Source organism: Sphaerodactylus townsendi, linkage group LG04 (assembly GCF_021028975.2).
Source record: "Sphaerodactylus townsendi isolate TG3544 linkage group LG04, MPM_Stown_v2.3, whole genome shotgun sequence".
NCBI classification, from domain to species: Eukaryota; Metazoa; Chordata; class Lepidosauria; order Squamata; family Sphaerodactylidae; genus Sphaerodactylus; species Sphaerodactylus townsendi.
In genome coordinates, this window is record NC_059428.1 from 84,930,094 (window position 1) to 84,945,572 (window position 15,479).

Consider the following 15,479-nt stretch of genomic DNA (forward strand, 5'->3'; position numbering starts at 1 on the left):
GACAAGAGGACCTTTCCCTCGGTCTTTCGGAAGCTATACTTAGCCCCTGACCACCTCCAAAACCTAATCAAGACGCCCCTAGTAGACGGTCCAGTCTCAGCGTTACATTCGGGGGGGGCTAGACTCCAGAGATGGGGAGGGAAATCTCAAAGACCCAATGGACAGGAGAGCAGACAGCAGCCTACGCAAAGTCCATGAGGGAGCAGCCATGGCAGCTAGAATTCTAGCCCCCGCTGCCACAGTCTCCAGGGCGGCCATAGTTTGGCTACAGCGCTTGCTAGCCATCATCCCTCCCGGGGACAGAGGTGTCAGGGAAGGGGTAGAAAGAATTGTGATGGCAGTGTCTTTTTTAGCAGACGCTTCGCTAGATGCCTTCTTAACTACATCACGCATAATGGCATCGGCGTCTGTGGCCCGCCGAGTAATATGGTTAAAACCATGGCAGGCGGACAACCTCTCCAAAACCATAGTCTCCAGCTATGACTTCCAGGGGGGGATTTTATTTGGCTCCGAACTGGACAAAATCCTGGTGGAGACCAAGGACCACAAAAAGACAATGCCCCGCTCAGTCAGGGCAGACAAGCCCAGGTTTACGGCACGCCCCTCCTTTCGGTCCTTTCGCTCGTCCTTCCAACCTCAGAAAGACTCCAGAAGGCAAAGCTGGCAGGGGCACAGCTCCTTTCATAAACGTCAGGAGCACAAGGGCCAAGGAAAGCCAGGCAAACCCTTTAGGCTTGACTTCAACAACACCAACAAAGCCTGACTCCCTGGACCCCCCGGTCGGCGGACACCTCCAGAATTTTCAGCACCATTGGACCTCACCGTTCGCAGACCGCTGGGTTCAGGAGATAATTTCTTCAGGCTACTCCTTAGAGTTCCTTTCCTGGCCCAGGAACCACTTCATCCCCTCCCCCATAGGCTCCAAACCAGAGAAAATATGCAGACTAACTGCAGCCATAGAACACCTGATGAGGATCAAAGCTATCGAAGCCGTGCCGGCAGAACAGAGGGGGAGGGGAGTCTATTCACATTTTTTCACTGTCCCCAAAAAGAACGGGGACACCAGGGCCATCCTCAACCTCAGGCATCTCAACCGGCACCTTCGGAAGTTCCGCTTCCGGATGGAGTCCCTGAGATCCACAGTGGCTGCCATCCAGCAGGGAGACTTCCTCACCTCACTGGATTTGAAGGAAGCCTACCTTCACATTCCCATCCATCCAGCCCACCACCAATTCTTGAGGTTCGCTCTGGGGGACCAGCACTTCCAATATGTGGCTTTACCCTTCGGGCTGGCCACAGCCCCCAGAGTTTTCACCAAAGTGCTCGTGGCCCCCGTTGCCCTTATCCACAGCAAGGGCATAAGCACATAATACCCATGATACACCTCGGCGACCTAATTCGCTTATCAGGTCGAGGGTCCCACTTGTATACCCGTCAAAAGGGATCAGCCCAGCAGGTAATGGGTGCACACCCTTACGGAACACGGGTTCCTAGTCAATCTGGACAAGAGCTCGACACTCCCCTCTCAACGGATGGAGCACCTAGGGGCTCTGATAGACACCATGTCGTGCACACTTTTTGTTCCCCCTGCAAAGATCACCAAGATCCGGGAGGCCTGCCACAAAGTACTGATGGAAAGAACCTCGTCTTTGATGGGACTTGCGAGCTTACTAGGCCTCTTATTGTCGACCATAGACCTGATCCAATGGGGCAGGGCACACGCCCGACCACTGCAAGCCTTCTTACGACCATTTGCCAGGCAAATCATCGCCAGGAGAAATCAAGCCCTATCTCTCCCCCTGCCAGTCCGTCTGTCCCTACGTTGGTGGCTCAACCCAGCCCACTTGGGTGGGGGGAAGGCCTTCGCACCGCAGAATCGGATCCACATCTTCTCAGATGCGAGCCTCCTAGGCTGGGGGGCGAAGCTGGACAACCATCTGGCACAGGGCTCCTGGTCAGCGACGCAGGCTCTCCTTCCCATCAGTGTTCTGGAAGTTCGGGCAGTCTTCCTCGCCTTAAAGGCCTTCCGACGCTTCATTCTACACAGGCATGTCGTGATTCACACGGACAATATAGCAACCAAGTGTTACCTGAACCATCAAGGGGGATCCAAATCCCTCCGGCTACACAAGGAGGCAGCTCGCATCCTCATCTGGGCAGAAGCAAATCTGGCATCCCTCCACGCGGAACATGTAAAAGGTCAACTAAACATCGAAGCTGATTGGTTGAGTCGCACAAAGCTTTCCAGTGCGGAATGGAAATTGAAACCAGAGATCTTCAGATCCATAACAACCAGGTTCGGGGAACCAGTGATTGACCTCTTCGCATCATCCCGCAATGCCCAGCTCAGTTGGTTCTGCACTCGGTTTTACCACCCCCAGGCGTGGACAACGGATGCCCTGATCGCCCCCTGGCCGGAAGGTCTCCTATATGCCTTTCCTCCCCTACCTCTTCTGCACCGCCTTCTTCGAAGAGTTCAGGTAGAGGGGAGGGTGGTCATCTTGGTAGCTCCAGACTGGCCCAGGAGGTCCTGGTACTCGGTTCTACAACAGCTGTCTGTCGCCCCTCCGTTTCGTCTGCCGGCCGTACCGGACCTACTATCACAGGGACCTCTATTCCATCAAGATCCAGCATGGCTCAAGCTGACCGCTTGGCTCTTGAGCGGCAGCGCTTGAGTCATAGAGGCTACTCAGACTTCGATGGTTGATAATTCATGATTGCAGCACCGTGGAGTGCGGACCATTGCCATCTACAACGCGTCCTGGAAGGCTTTCACTAGATGGTGCAGGAGGAAGAACGTGGACCCGGAGTCGTCCTCCCTTCCCAATATCCTGGCTTTCCTGCAGGACGGGTTCGGCTCCGGCTTGCGCAGCTCCACGCTGCGTCGCCAGCTGGCAGCATTGGCCACAGTGTTGCCCCCAGTCGAAGGTTTCCCAGTTACTAGGCATCCTGATATACTAAAATTGCTAAAAGGCGTCCAGCAGTCACAGCCACCTACAGCCCATCGTTTCCCTCACGGCGACTAGCTGTAGCCTTGAACAGGACGCTCTCACCAGCTGCGCCCATTTGAATCAGTCCAGTGTCGGCTGGATACACCTGGCGCTCTGGCTGGCGCATGAAGCTTTATTTTGGTGGCAATCACTCCTGCGGCCGAGGCGGGTGTGTCTGAAATTAGGGCCATCTGGGGGGGTGAACCCCAACCTGTGCCTGTTCTTCCCCTCGACAGGGGTTGTCCTGAAACCTGACCCGCGTCCTTCCGTGCCCAAGGTGGCATCAGGCTTCCATTTAGCTCCAGGACATAGTCCTACCCAACTTTTGCCCAAGACCCTCGCACCCTAGGGAAAGGCTCTGGCATTGTTCTGGACGTCCAGACGGTCTCTGAAATGCGTTTATCATACGCGCAGAGGAACTGAGAAAATCAGAATCCCCTGTTTGTAAACGTGAGTCCCACCCAGAGTAGGTGAAATCCGATGCTCGACCGGGCCTTCTATCAGTTCCAACATCAAAACGTGCATCATTGAAGCCCATAAGGCCAAACAGATTCCTGTCCCTACCGGGATTATGGCCCACTCTACTAGGAGCGCGGCCACCAACGCGGCCCTGGTTAAGCACGTACCATTAGAGCAGATATGGCAAGCATGACCCACTCTGGGCCTCTCCCTCATCATTTGTGAGGCATTACAGGCTAACCTCCCTAGATGCAGTTCAGGCATCATTTGAGAGAAGAGAAGTCCTGGAAGCGCGTTGTGGGGGACTAACTTCGACCGCCCTATTGGGGCACTGCTGGAGTACTCCACAAGATGGCTGAAACACATCCAAGAAGAAGCAACCCATTGGATACCTCAATCGCGTGAAGGGTCTATAACTTGGGTGGTGGAAGCCATCTTGCCCCCCCCCGAGAGTTCTTTTGCCACAACGTGTTCCTAGCTCAGCGTTAAGGAGTTTTTTGTCCTATTGTTCATTGTTCATTGTTAGTATTTGGTCCCTTCTGTGTTGTAGGACCGGTTATAGGTTTCGTGGGGTTGGTCTGTCACTGTGGTTTGTGAATCACTCGGCTGGTCAGATACTGGGGCAGATTTAGCGGCAAACAGACCAACAGGAAGTGACCAAATACCTTTTCCTGCCTACCTAACGGAAGGAGAATGAAAACCCACAAGATGGCTTCCACCACCCAAGAGAAGACCCCTTCACGGTGAGTATCCAATGGGTCGTTTTTTGAAAGCATATGAACAAACAAGATTCAATAAAAATAGAAACTCATCTGAACTGCTCCCCACAGGTATTGAACTAGCTAAGTAAGTAATATTCTGTGCCCTTACCTGCTAAATGATAGTACCACCTCACACATCTGACAAAGTGGACCAAAAGCTTGTATGACAATAAGATTTCAGTCATGGGTATATAGTGTTCAGAGTTGGTCTGGGTAAGTTAACTGACAGCCCAATCCATAGCCCCTGGAGACCAAGGGCAGTGCTGCTGCAGTGCCACCACACTGCCTCTGGAGGGCTTTCCAGAGGTGCAGGGAAAAAGAAAAAGCCAACCCCCCCCCCTTAGGAAAGCCCTCCAAAAGGGTGGCATAAGTCCAAGACTTGGGCTGTGGCACCAGCCTAGGGTAAAGGCAAACTAATATTGGCTCTGTCCCAGGAAACGCCCTGCTCCCCCTCTAGTGTTTGATTGGAATGCCTGTGCAACTCTCTGGCTGCTTGAACTTCTGGAGTGTGGAGCTGAGGGGCAGCCAACTGCTGGCATCTTTGCCCCCTCCCCTGGCAGGGGTTCATCTTGTGGCAGTGGAGGGGGCAAATGCATCAGTGCAGCCCCGCACAGACTCTGCAAGTGGATTCGCTTCTCCCCCATCGGGATTAGGCCATAAGTCCTTATTTCTGAATATACATGTATAAGATTGTGATGTAAGTTTGATAAGCTTTAGGCTGCTTCAAGGCAGTTTAATATTTTGGTTGCAACACAGCAACTTTTCTGTCTCACTTGAATTTGGTATTTTGCACATTTCATAATCTAGTGGCTAAAATGAATGCTATGAATGAAATGTTGACTATTACATAAAATACATTAGTGCATAGGTGCCAAACTCGCGGCCCTCCAGATGTTGTGGACTACAGCTCTCATCATCCCCTGCCAGCATCATGCTGGCAGGGGATGATGGGAACTGTAGTCCATAACATCTGGAGGGCCACGAGTTTGGCACCTGTGCATTAGTGTCTTACTGGGAACTGCCGAAACTGCTTACTGTATATACTCGTGTATAAGTCAACCCGAGTATAAGTAGAGGCACCTAGTTTTACCACAAAAACTGGGAAAACTTATTGACGTGTATAAGTCGAGCCTTCTCCCTGGAGCAGCCGCCTTCTCCCTGGGGCAGAGGGGGTTCTCTGCACACAGCAGGTCGCTGCCGCCATTCCCCCCTGCCCCAGGGAGGAGGCAGCCGTCTTTTCCCTGGAGTGGGGGGGCGCCCCATGCCCCCCACAGTGGCCCCCCCACAGTTACTTTAACAAATGGAGCAGGAGGCCTGCTGCCTATGTTCCCTGCTGCCTATGTTCCCTTCCAGGAAGTCATTTGGACTTGGTGGGAACTACATTTCCCAGGGTCTCCTGGGAAATGTAGTTCCCAGCAGGCCGTTTCAGCCTGAAAGGGAACACAGGCAAGTCAACTTCTCAAGCCTGCTGTGTTTGTTAAAGTAAGTGGGGGGGGGGGCGTCGTGGGGGGGGGGTTCACTGACTCGCGTATAAGTCAAGGGGGGCATTTTTCAGCCTTAAAAAAGGGCTGAAAAACTCGACTTATCCGCGAGTATATACGGTAGTAACAATTATTGTGTTACTAATATGTTGCATCAGATCAAGCCAGAGCCAATATGTAGCAGCCAGCAGTTTGCAAACAATTTAGAAGTTTTCTTCATGCATTACTGTGTCCCCTGAAGATTTTCAGTAGTATTTCATTATTTTATTCTTTGATTTGCCCAACTATTTGAAACCTTTTAAGAACGGAATAAGTAGTTATTAGCAAGATATTGTATTTGCTAATTGAAACATGTTCTTTCTTAAGTGTCTGTTCCTGAACTACTTTTGGTATTTTATTCAGTTGTCCCTTCCTTTTGTGCTATAATGTTTAACTGTCATATCTAAGTGATCAAAACAAAGTGGAAATAGATATTTTTAAACATTTGAACAAAAAGAGAATCTTACCCTAGCACCCTAGACAAGGATATTGAATCTCACAGTTTCACCTTTTTATGCTTTTTAGGTATGTGAACTTGATATCATCTTCAATTTTGAGAAGGCTTATTTTATTTTGGATGAATTTCTTTTGGGTGGGGAAGTTCAGGAGACCTCAAAGAAAAATGTTCTTAAAGCCATTGAACAGGCAGATTTGTTACAAGAGGTAAGCAAACCTTCATTCTTTGCAAAGCACACTAGCATGCTGTGCTCTGTTAGGAAAAGCTTTTATTTCTTCAAAACTGTAGAAAAAGCTTTTCAGCATGTCTAGCATGTTGTTCCTAATTACTGTTCCCCTTTATCAGTATTGCTTTGTCTATTTCTTGTTTTGTTAAGCAGAATTCATTTCACACAGCGCGGTAACTTCAAACAGATCCTGTTCAAGTTTATTTCATGTTGTAGATAGACATGCAGCTTCAGTGTCTCTCTGTGTGTTTTGTTAACTATGCATTTAACTTTTTGTCTGATTTAATTTTAATATTTTTCTTAAATTAACTGAATGATTATCGCTAGTTTTTGTGACACTTGATGTATGTATGCCTCTTTACTGTTTCATTTCTGAAACCCAGAAGCTAGACTCACTACTCTGAGACAATTTCAGGTATAGTTAACATTAATTGTTTTAAAAACCAGTCATAGTACTGTAGATGTTGAAGTAGATGTGTGCCATGTGTTTAGAAAATAATTATAACATTAGTCTTAGAAATGCTACAAATGAAGTAAATTTGGGCCGAAACGTCTCAGTCACTAACAAAATGCATAAATATTAGTGTTCTCTGCTAGCTGTAGTGAACTGCTTAGTAATAAAATTAATTAAATTAAACAGTTGAGATTTGTTGGAGAAAATAAAATTCCTAAAATAACACCTTTCTTACTCAGCTCATGAATTCTATTATTTGTTAGCTCTAATTTTGAAGTGATAATTCAGTGTTTGTGCTCTGAATATCTTGTGTGAACAGTAATTATTGTTTCAAGTTATGCACATGTTAAAGTTTCTACACACTGGTAAAAGTAGTGTGGATTAAGGCAAATTAAAAAAATTATCCTATAACTATGGCATGGATAGTGTCCTGTGATGTAGGTTTATTTTTATTTGTATTGGTTTTTAATATTCAATCCCATATTTTCATTAGTATCTCTCCTAAGTGAGGTTTTCAAGGTAACAAAACAATCCCCTTTTCTAATTCCTGTTGAGTAGAAGTCATTCTGATGTGCATAAGATATGATAAAATATACTCAGGACATTTCAGTTCAGTATGCATCAGTGACGACTTGCGTGAAAACTGTGTCAAAAATCTTCTTGAATTATATGTAATCTTTCCAGGTGGTGGGTGATAAAGTTCAGTATCCTACTAATGTTGGGATATCTTTACACAACACAAGACATATTACAAAATTAGTAAGTAGCAGAATTGCCAAAATTATATATGGTGAGCCAGGGATGATAAATGAGTGTACATTGATTTACCAAGACTCAACATGAGGTATCTTGAGCATTTTTTCATCTACTTGTGTCACAATATGAATTGTTGTGCTTCTTTCATAAAGTTAGCTGAACATTTAATCATGTTCAGCAAGTGGACAGGCTATTTTTTTGTTTCTGCATTCCCCAAAATTTCTAACAGTGTCCATCCTTCACTACTCTTTTCCCCTGACTTACATCCTGCTTCTAAACTCTGCCCCTGCTGGCCATCATAAGAAATCAGTGCAGGCTTAGGTGTAGGGGTGCTTCAGAAATGTTTCTCTGCATTTTTTGAGTTCTGGACATTAAGCAGTTGCTTTGGTAAGCTATTTTGCATCTGATGATTCTTCCCACTCTATGAACTGCTGTGCAAATTCTGAGGAATTTTTCCCTTTGAAAAGATTCCACACCTATATATTTGATTCCCAACTATACCTCCTGTTTGTGGATACTTAAATCTGCAGATGTTTTTTTCAAACTTCCCAAGTTTGCAGAAAGAACTGAAAACTAAAAGGGGAGGCATTTAAATTCCACGCCCAAAATTCATTGCTGCCTCCCTCCCATGTTGGCCTAGCTGGGGCTGGAGCACTTGGCTTTGACCCCCGCCCCCACTAGCCCCGCTGGGCACAGGGTGTGGAGTCGCTGTGCCATGGCAGAGCTTGGGAGCTGCTCTGGGCCCATTTTATTACTGTTACTTTCATTGTTGCCTAATTGCAGAATACAAATATGGAATACTGGATTTAACTTTCTATGTAGTTTTCTTTGAAATGACTATGAGCAAAATGTAAATCCCACTAAATTAATTAAGCCTGCACAACAGCAGGGTTTATTTTGATGGATTACCTCTATTCAGAAAATTATAAAAGGAACAAACTTTCTTCTTAGCCATGCCTTCTATAGTCCTCTGGGGTTTTTTTCCAGTAATATCTGGATATTTACTTTACTTTTGTAGTCTCTGTAATGGATTTCTTACTAATTGGTTAGCAAAGCCTTGAAGTAATTGAGCTAAACTAAAGCATTCATAATCATTTGAGTTACAGCTTTACTTCTTTTTCACAATAACTACGTGGCAGGTAGCTTTTAAGAAATTAACTTCTAGGTAATGAGTGTTGTGAATATGCTTTTGACTCCCTTTCTTTTGCCATTGTGGGAATCTGTTGAAGTGTAATAATCTCTTCAGTTGAACAAAAGATATGAATTTAAACACGGAGTAGCTTTTCATTGGGACTTCCAGTACAAAAACTTATCTATAACTTCTGTAATTCCCTCTTTTATCTTAGTATTGTAATACTACAGGATGTGTTTCTGTTCTGTTGATAAGGTTAAATGATGAAGCACAAGGAGAAAAGAACAACAAACTGCAAACACAGTTCTGTATATTTACAATGTCTCTGTTGTGAGACACACAATGGAACTCACTAAAGAAGATGAAATTCTGTAACATAGTTTAGCAAACAAAATGACTGAATATGATTCCTGGGGAGGACTACTTAATGAACATTTCCAAATATTTAAAAGTACTTTTGGAGATGAATATAATCTTCGCTGGAATTTGGTTCCCACAGAAGTTCTTTTGTACCTATACCAACTTAACAGGCTAAAATTCAGGTTAAAGAGGTACTTTGGATTTATAGCTGGCTTTGTTTAAAAAAAATGAATGCTCTACCACAAAAGTAATGTAGAACTTGAATTTGAAGGGAAAGCAGCAGGCAGGGGAAAGAGGCATTAACTTGTCTCTCACCTGCCACTTTCTCCAGGAAAAAGTAGAACAGAGAATAGTGTTGGATAAAGGAAGGTGACCTTAGTTCCCAGATTAGTCTGATTCTAACATTATAGTTTAGTTCTCAGGAACAAGAGAATAAAAAGAAACTTGAAGTGCTAATTTCTTTTAGTTTAGTGTACGTCTATAGAATTCAGTATTTGCAGCTGTACTCTGGACACGACAGTTTGGATTTTTGGTCAGTCAACCTTGGAGTATAGAACCAGATCTGGTGCCATTCTAGGTTTTCCCCACAATGTAGGAGTTCTTCAATGTCTCCTGAAAAACCCAGAGGAGGCTATTGGCATTTTAGGTTCCCACCAGACCCAGAAGTCCAAGGAGCCCTCATCTGTTGGCGCAATCCTGTCCTTTCACCAGCACATCCCCAATCTAATCAGTAGGGAAGTGAATGAGGCAGGGAAGAGAATAAAGCTTTTGTCATGCAGATGGAACCCCTCAAATTTGAGAGAAACTCTACTGAAAGAATCCTGCATTGTCTAAATGTGGAGGCATTGCAATCCACCAGTATTTGCCCCCATTTGCGGGGGAGTGGGGGGTAGGGAGCAGTCATGGGCTTCAAATCTGGGTGTTGTTTACATTACATTTCAAATGTCCGAGGCCCATTTCCCCATGGGAATGCTTGGACTGGTAGAGAATAGATAGTGCAGGCATTGTGATTATATGGAACCTATAGCTGCCTGTTTTTTTATTTACACCCTTATTTTATTTATTAGTGTGTCTCCCACTTTTCACCAAGTAGAGAAGGGAGGAATGGGAGGCCAGGCCATGCCTCCCCAAGAAATGGAATAGTGATCCCCCAATCAGTATTTGCAGTTGTACTCTGGACACGACAGTTTGATGACACAGTGGCATTCAGAACTCCACTGCACATTCACATGGAAGTTCAGTTCAGGCTAAGCAGAGCTGACGTTGGTGGATACCAAGACCTGAACAGTACGCTGCAAACATTCGAGGGCTGCTTTCATTTTCATGGATCTTGACCACCTCAGCCTGCTTTACAGACCCTTTGCCATGATTCTTTTCTAGTTCTTTGTACCATAAGTTCTTGTGTCAGAGAGAGCCCAGTTTTTGGGTGAGCTTCCTTTTAGATACCTCTTTCATCAGTCTTTCAATAATTAGCCAACTACCTGGCTAGCCTTTATGAGCTGAACCAGGAAATTGGGGCTGGGGGAATGGGACAAAGCAGTCTGTTGAAATGACAGAAACTGCTGCTTGCACCTTCCAAACAATGTGTCAGGCCATTTTCCGCACGAAGGCGGAAGCGGCCGGGTCGGTTCAGTACTCGACGCCGACCCGACGACGCTGGGACCATTCACATGAACGGTCCCAGAAAGAGCCGGGACGACGGCGCCGCAGAGCGCCGTCGCCCGACTGACCCAGCATGTCCCCGGGCCTCCGACACGTCGCCGAGGCCTGAGGACTACGCCTCGCTCAACAGCCTCAGCGCCTGCTCCAGCCGTTATGCAGGTGGCAGGGCAGCGTCCCTGCCTTGGCGACGGCCGAGGCCCGAAGGACAGAGGCTAAGGGAGGGCGAGGCCGGAAAGCCGCTGCCGTTACGCGACGGTAGCGTTTCCAACTTCCGCGCGCTTGCAGAAAAGTCGCGCTTCTCCAGTGCGACTCTTGAAGCGCTGCTCGGGCGCTTTCGGCACTGGGCGGCGGAAGCAGCGAGGGCGTATTTTGCTGGCAAAGCAGCTCTGCGCCCTGTCGCGAATACCGAGCGCCTGGGGATGGCGTTTTTGCCATCCCCAGGCCGCCATATTCCGCCCGTGCAGAAACGGCCTCAGTCTCTGTTTCCAGTAAACAGAGGAACATAGGAAAAGGGAAACCAGGCCTTGACACTTCAGGAAGCCTGCAGACCCAACTTCTGAGTGCTGTCTGATAAATTAAGCAGTTTCTGAGTTTCTCTGACCCCCAAATTAATGGCTTTCTGGTGAATTTCAGATACATTTGAGTTAACCGAAAAACTGTACCAAGAAGTGTTCTAAAGATTTTCCAATTTCCTGTCAGCCTCCACAAATCTCTTTGCAGACAAAGACACTTGTATTGTACACCAGAACTTCATTAAACAGCAAATTAAACAACAACTGCCCTGGGGCCTTATGGAGTTGCACTTCTTTCTTGGGGCAGCATGGAATGGAATGGTATGGAGACATTGATGGAACTGCAGGCTGGCAACAACACTTTGCTCCTGGTGCTAGATTGGGATAGCAGATAGAACACAGTGTGTGAGGTGGAACTGGCCATGACCAGGAGTCTCTCTTTTAGATCATCACCTGCAAGAAAAGCAAAGTAGACATGTGCAGAAATTACAAGCAGCCCAGAGTGGCTTGCTAGGTGCAGCTATGTTCGTGGCTCCCTGCCAGAGGCCCCATGGGGCAGGGCTTGGCCTCGAACTCCCCTTGAGTCAGAAGGTGGTGCTGTCCAAACAATGCTCATTTATCCTGTGTTGATGTGCTCAGTGATTTATAAATCATCCAGTGCGTCAGCAGCTGCCCAGGTCTCTATTCCTGCAAAATAATTAGTACAAAGGTCATGCAGCGCCCTACTCCTCTTGGAAAAGAGGAGCTTCAGCAAACCCCTTCCACCCACAGTGATCCCTGTCCAGGGGAGGGGGGAGAGATTAGCTCACAGCCCAGTTTGCAGATGAAAACGTTGGCCCCCTCCCTGTGGCAGCTCTTCCAGAGCACTGATGATGCACTAAGCCCCATGTGGGCGTGAGGAGCTGTGGTGCCAGGAGACTGTGGCTTTTGGGATCTCCGCGTGACTGCAGTGCCTCTGGGCTTAGGTCCAGGAGGTGGCATACCTACAGCAGCTCCCAAGCAAGGGGAATAGGGAAGGAGGTTTGGGATTCAGGCAGTGTGTGGGTGCCCCTTTGAACTGAGCCTCTGGAGACAGGGTACCTGTTTTGATTCTGAAATGAGAGAGATCAGTCATAGTGTGTGGACTTTGCTCTCTCCTTTGGGTGTTAGTCCAAAGTGCTGACCCAGCAGTGCTAAGTGTCCTCTCTCTGCTTTTTCCACCACCAAAGTTCTTATGACAGGGGATTGAGAGACAGTGTTCCATGCACCCTACCTCATGAATTGCGGGGCTTTTTGGCTTGGCTTTCTGTGAGTCTGGGGTGGGGACATTGTGTGTTGCAGGGGAGGAAGATGGTTAATTGCACCCATTGATTGCACCCATCCTAAGCTCCTCTGTGCTTTATAAGCATGACTACACTTCATTTTTTACTTTTGTGGACACTTAGGCTACACTATGTTTTTTGGGTAGCATAAGTTTCTGTCTCTGAAGGGGTGTTTCTAAGAAGAAAGGGCTTTGGGAACCCAACTTAACTTTAGCCACAACTCCGTACTAGTCCACTGCCATTGATTGTGCAGGGGCCTGTGTCCTGGTTGTGCCAACAGGTCCTCTGTGGTGCTATGCTGGGGACCTGCATTGGCATAACTGGGATAACTCGGAAGTATTCTGGCTGAAAGATGAGTTGGCTACCTGAGTGCATTTGGCCTGCCTTTAGGATTGCAGTGCTTGAGATCCATCTTCTAATTTGTTGATAAATTATTTATGTTGATAAGTTTCTTTAAATTGGGGGAGTGGGGAGATACACTCTTGAATCAACCTGTTCTGTATTTTTTATGTGGTGTTCATGCCTTTGTTGTATATTTGTTAGCTTTTCTCTTGATAACGTTGGTAATGAAGCCGTTTGTCTGTAACAGCCCTCGGCCCTGTAACAGCCCTCAGAACGTTTTACAAGTTTGTGATCCTGGATTTCTTGCTTTTGTTGTAGCAAAAGTAGTTTTAATAACTTTGTCAACATACAGAATACCAAATTTTCAATTATGCTTAATTTTATTTGTAGAGCCAGAATGAAGACTGGGGAGGTTTGTCTGAGGATATCTTATGACTAAGGCAGTCTAAAGAGCCTTAGCCTTTTGATCCCCATCCGTACGATTGGTAACTACCAAATCTACCATTTTGGTGGCATGGATTACATGGGTGCTCTGCAGAGAGGAGTTTTGCACGTGTAAATGAAGCCCTTGCCTGAAAAGTAAAAGGGGAGCACAGAAGTAACTGGTGATGGGCTTAACTCTCTGTGACATTTGCATGACAGTATTGAAGTGTGTGTTGGGTGCTGTGTCTTCTTTTCCTTTTCATACTAACAGCATCGATTTGAATTGTGTGATGTATGGTATTTGTTCTGGTGGTGTTATTTGTAGGTTAATAAAATGTATAATATTGGTAGGCAGACATTTGATCATTATTGTAAAAACATATTGAAATATTTCTGGAAATATCTGTTAAGTCTACTTTGAAAATTGCATAGGTTTTGTATAGAACTGATTCTACGGCAGTTGATGCCAAATTGGGTGTCATGAAAAGCTCTAGTGGTATATATAATGTATTACAATATATTTTCTGTACAGTGTTACACAAAAAAGGTAAGTGTGTGAATGGTTAATCAGAAGGCATGTTTATAGTGAACATGCCAATGAAGAGGAATTATCAGTATTTTTCATAGCTAAATTATGCATTAGGTAATGCAGTATTTCAGCACAGTAGGTTTTCTCTTTTCTTTTTTGTAAGGATCTTGTTACAGGCTAAAGGCTGAACTTCTAATCTAAAGTGACGTAATACATTTGTACTTTTTTCATGAATGTGTCCCCCTCTCCAGTCATGTGCATCCTGATGGCAATAAATCTTTGACTCTTTAATAAAACCCTTTCGGTTTATTTGCTTATAGTTAAAAAATAATTGGGGGAGAGCTGATTATCAATTATGTATCTGCAAAATGATGTGGGGTTAGATAACACAAAGGATTGCACAAAGGTATGGGCTATTAGGGTCCTGGAAAAGTTCCCATCTTTTCAGAGGTCTTTTCTGATCCCAGAAAAGCTGATTAATATGGTTGTAGAATCCATGTAGTCATATAGGTTGGCAGGTTGCACTGAAGAACTGGGAGAGGCCCAAATCATCTTCCTGCCTCTTATGTCAGTTAAACTGGTGCTTGTAGGAAGGAGGAGGAGGAGTGACTTCTTTGCCCATCAGTGCAGCCCCTGATTTATGTCACTGTTAATCTCTGTGGGTCCTGTGACGTTAGGAATCACCTTTCCTAGGGACAGAAGGTTCTGCTTTTGGGGGAAATTTCAAAAAGTTCCCTTGATCCTTATGTCAACAGATGGCAGGATCCAAACCATGTATTAAAATGAAATAAAGTTTTAATATAGACCAATATGATCATATTAAATTTTAATAATCCATTAAGATGTGACGGAGGCAGGGAGAGTGTTCCTCAGTTGACTCTTTGCTGCTGTCTCAGCATCTTTTGTTTGTCTGAGGATATCTTATGACTAAGGCAGTCTAAAGAGCCTTAGCTCTTACAATTGACTTCTGAGGTAAAAATGACTTTATTTTAAAAGTGGCAGCAGTGTGGCACTCAGATTTTGCAAGATGGTGAGCACCTGGAGTGCCTCAATTGTTTGGGGGAAGGTCACATTTTCAGTATGGTAGACCTCATAAGTACCAGCAGCCACAGCATCAATTTCAGCGAGGCTACTGCTCATCTTACACCTTGCAGCAACAGAGAAAGCTCACACATCACAAAGAAAATTCACCCCACCCCCCTACAGTGCTCCCCGCAGCTCCCTTGCCCCCCCTACATTTACCTTAGTTCAGCCTGAAAGTGCAGGCTGGAAAAGTTGCCTGTTCACTAGAGGCTGAAAGGGCCTGGTCAGGAACTACACTTCCCAGGAGACGCTTTACGCAAGCCTCCAAGGTCTCCCTGGGGAAGTGTAGTTCCCACCAGGCAGCCTTCAAGTGAACAGAGGCTGACTTTTTCCAGCCTCCGCACTCGCTTCTTGCGGCTGAAACTAAGGTAGATGTGGGGTGGGGGTATTAGTGGAAACACATGGCAGAGTGTGCACTGGGTACAGTATGGCCCAGCTACGCCTCTGGAACAGACATTTCACATCTTAGATATGAATTAATGTATTTTGTTTTATTTATTTATATATAATTA

General features: G+C 46.0%; 1 protein-coding gene across 6 annotated transcripts in view; it reads left to right on the forward strand.

Annotated features, from left to right (window-relative positions):
- AP1S2 (adaptor related protein complex 1 subunit sigma 2) overlaps positions 1–15,479 on the forward strand; it is a 39,100-nt gene that overhangs the window by 15,022 nt on the left and 8,599 nt on the right. For 4 of the 6 annotated variants that reach the window (XM_048494658.1, XM_048494654.1, XM_048494657.1 and 1 more), the window contains exon 4: positions 6,256–6,393. In XM_048494658.1, the coding sequence (XP_048350615.1) occupies positions 6,256–6,393 (138 nt within the window). Of the gene's footprint in view, positions 1–6,255; positions 6,394–6,796; positions 6,829–13,322; positions 13,418–15,479 lie in introns of all 6 variants that reach the window. The other 2 variants (XR_007244324.1, XM_048494659.1) reach the window with 2 other exon arrangements.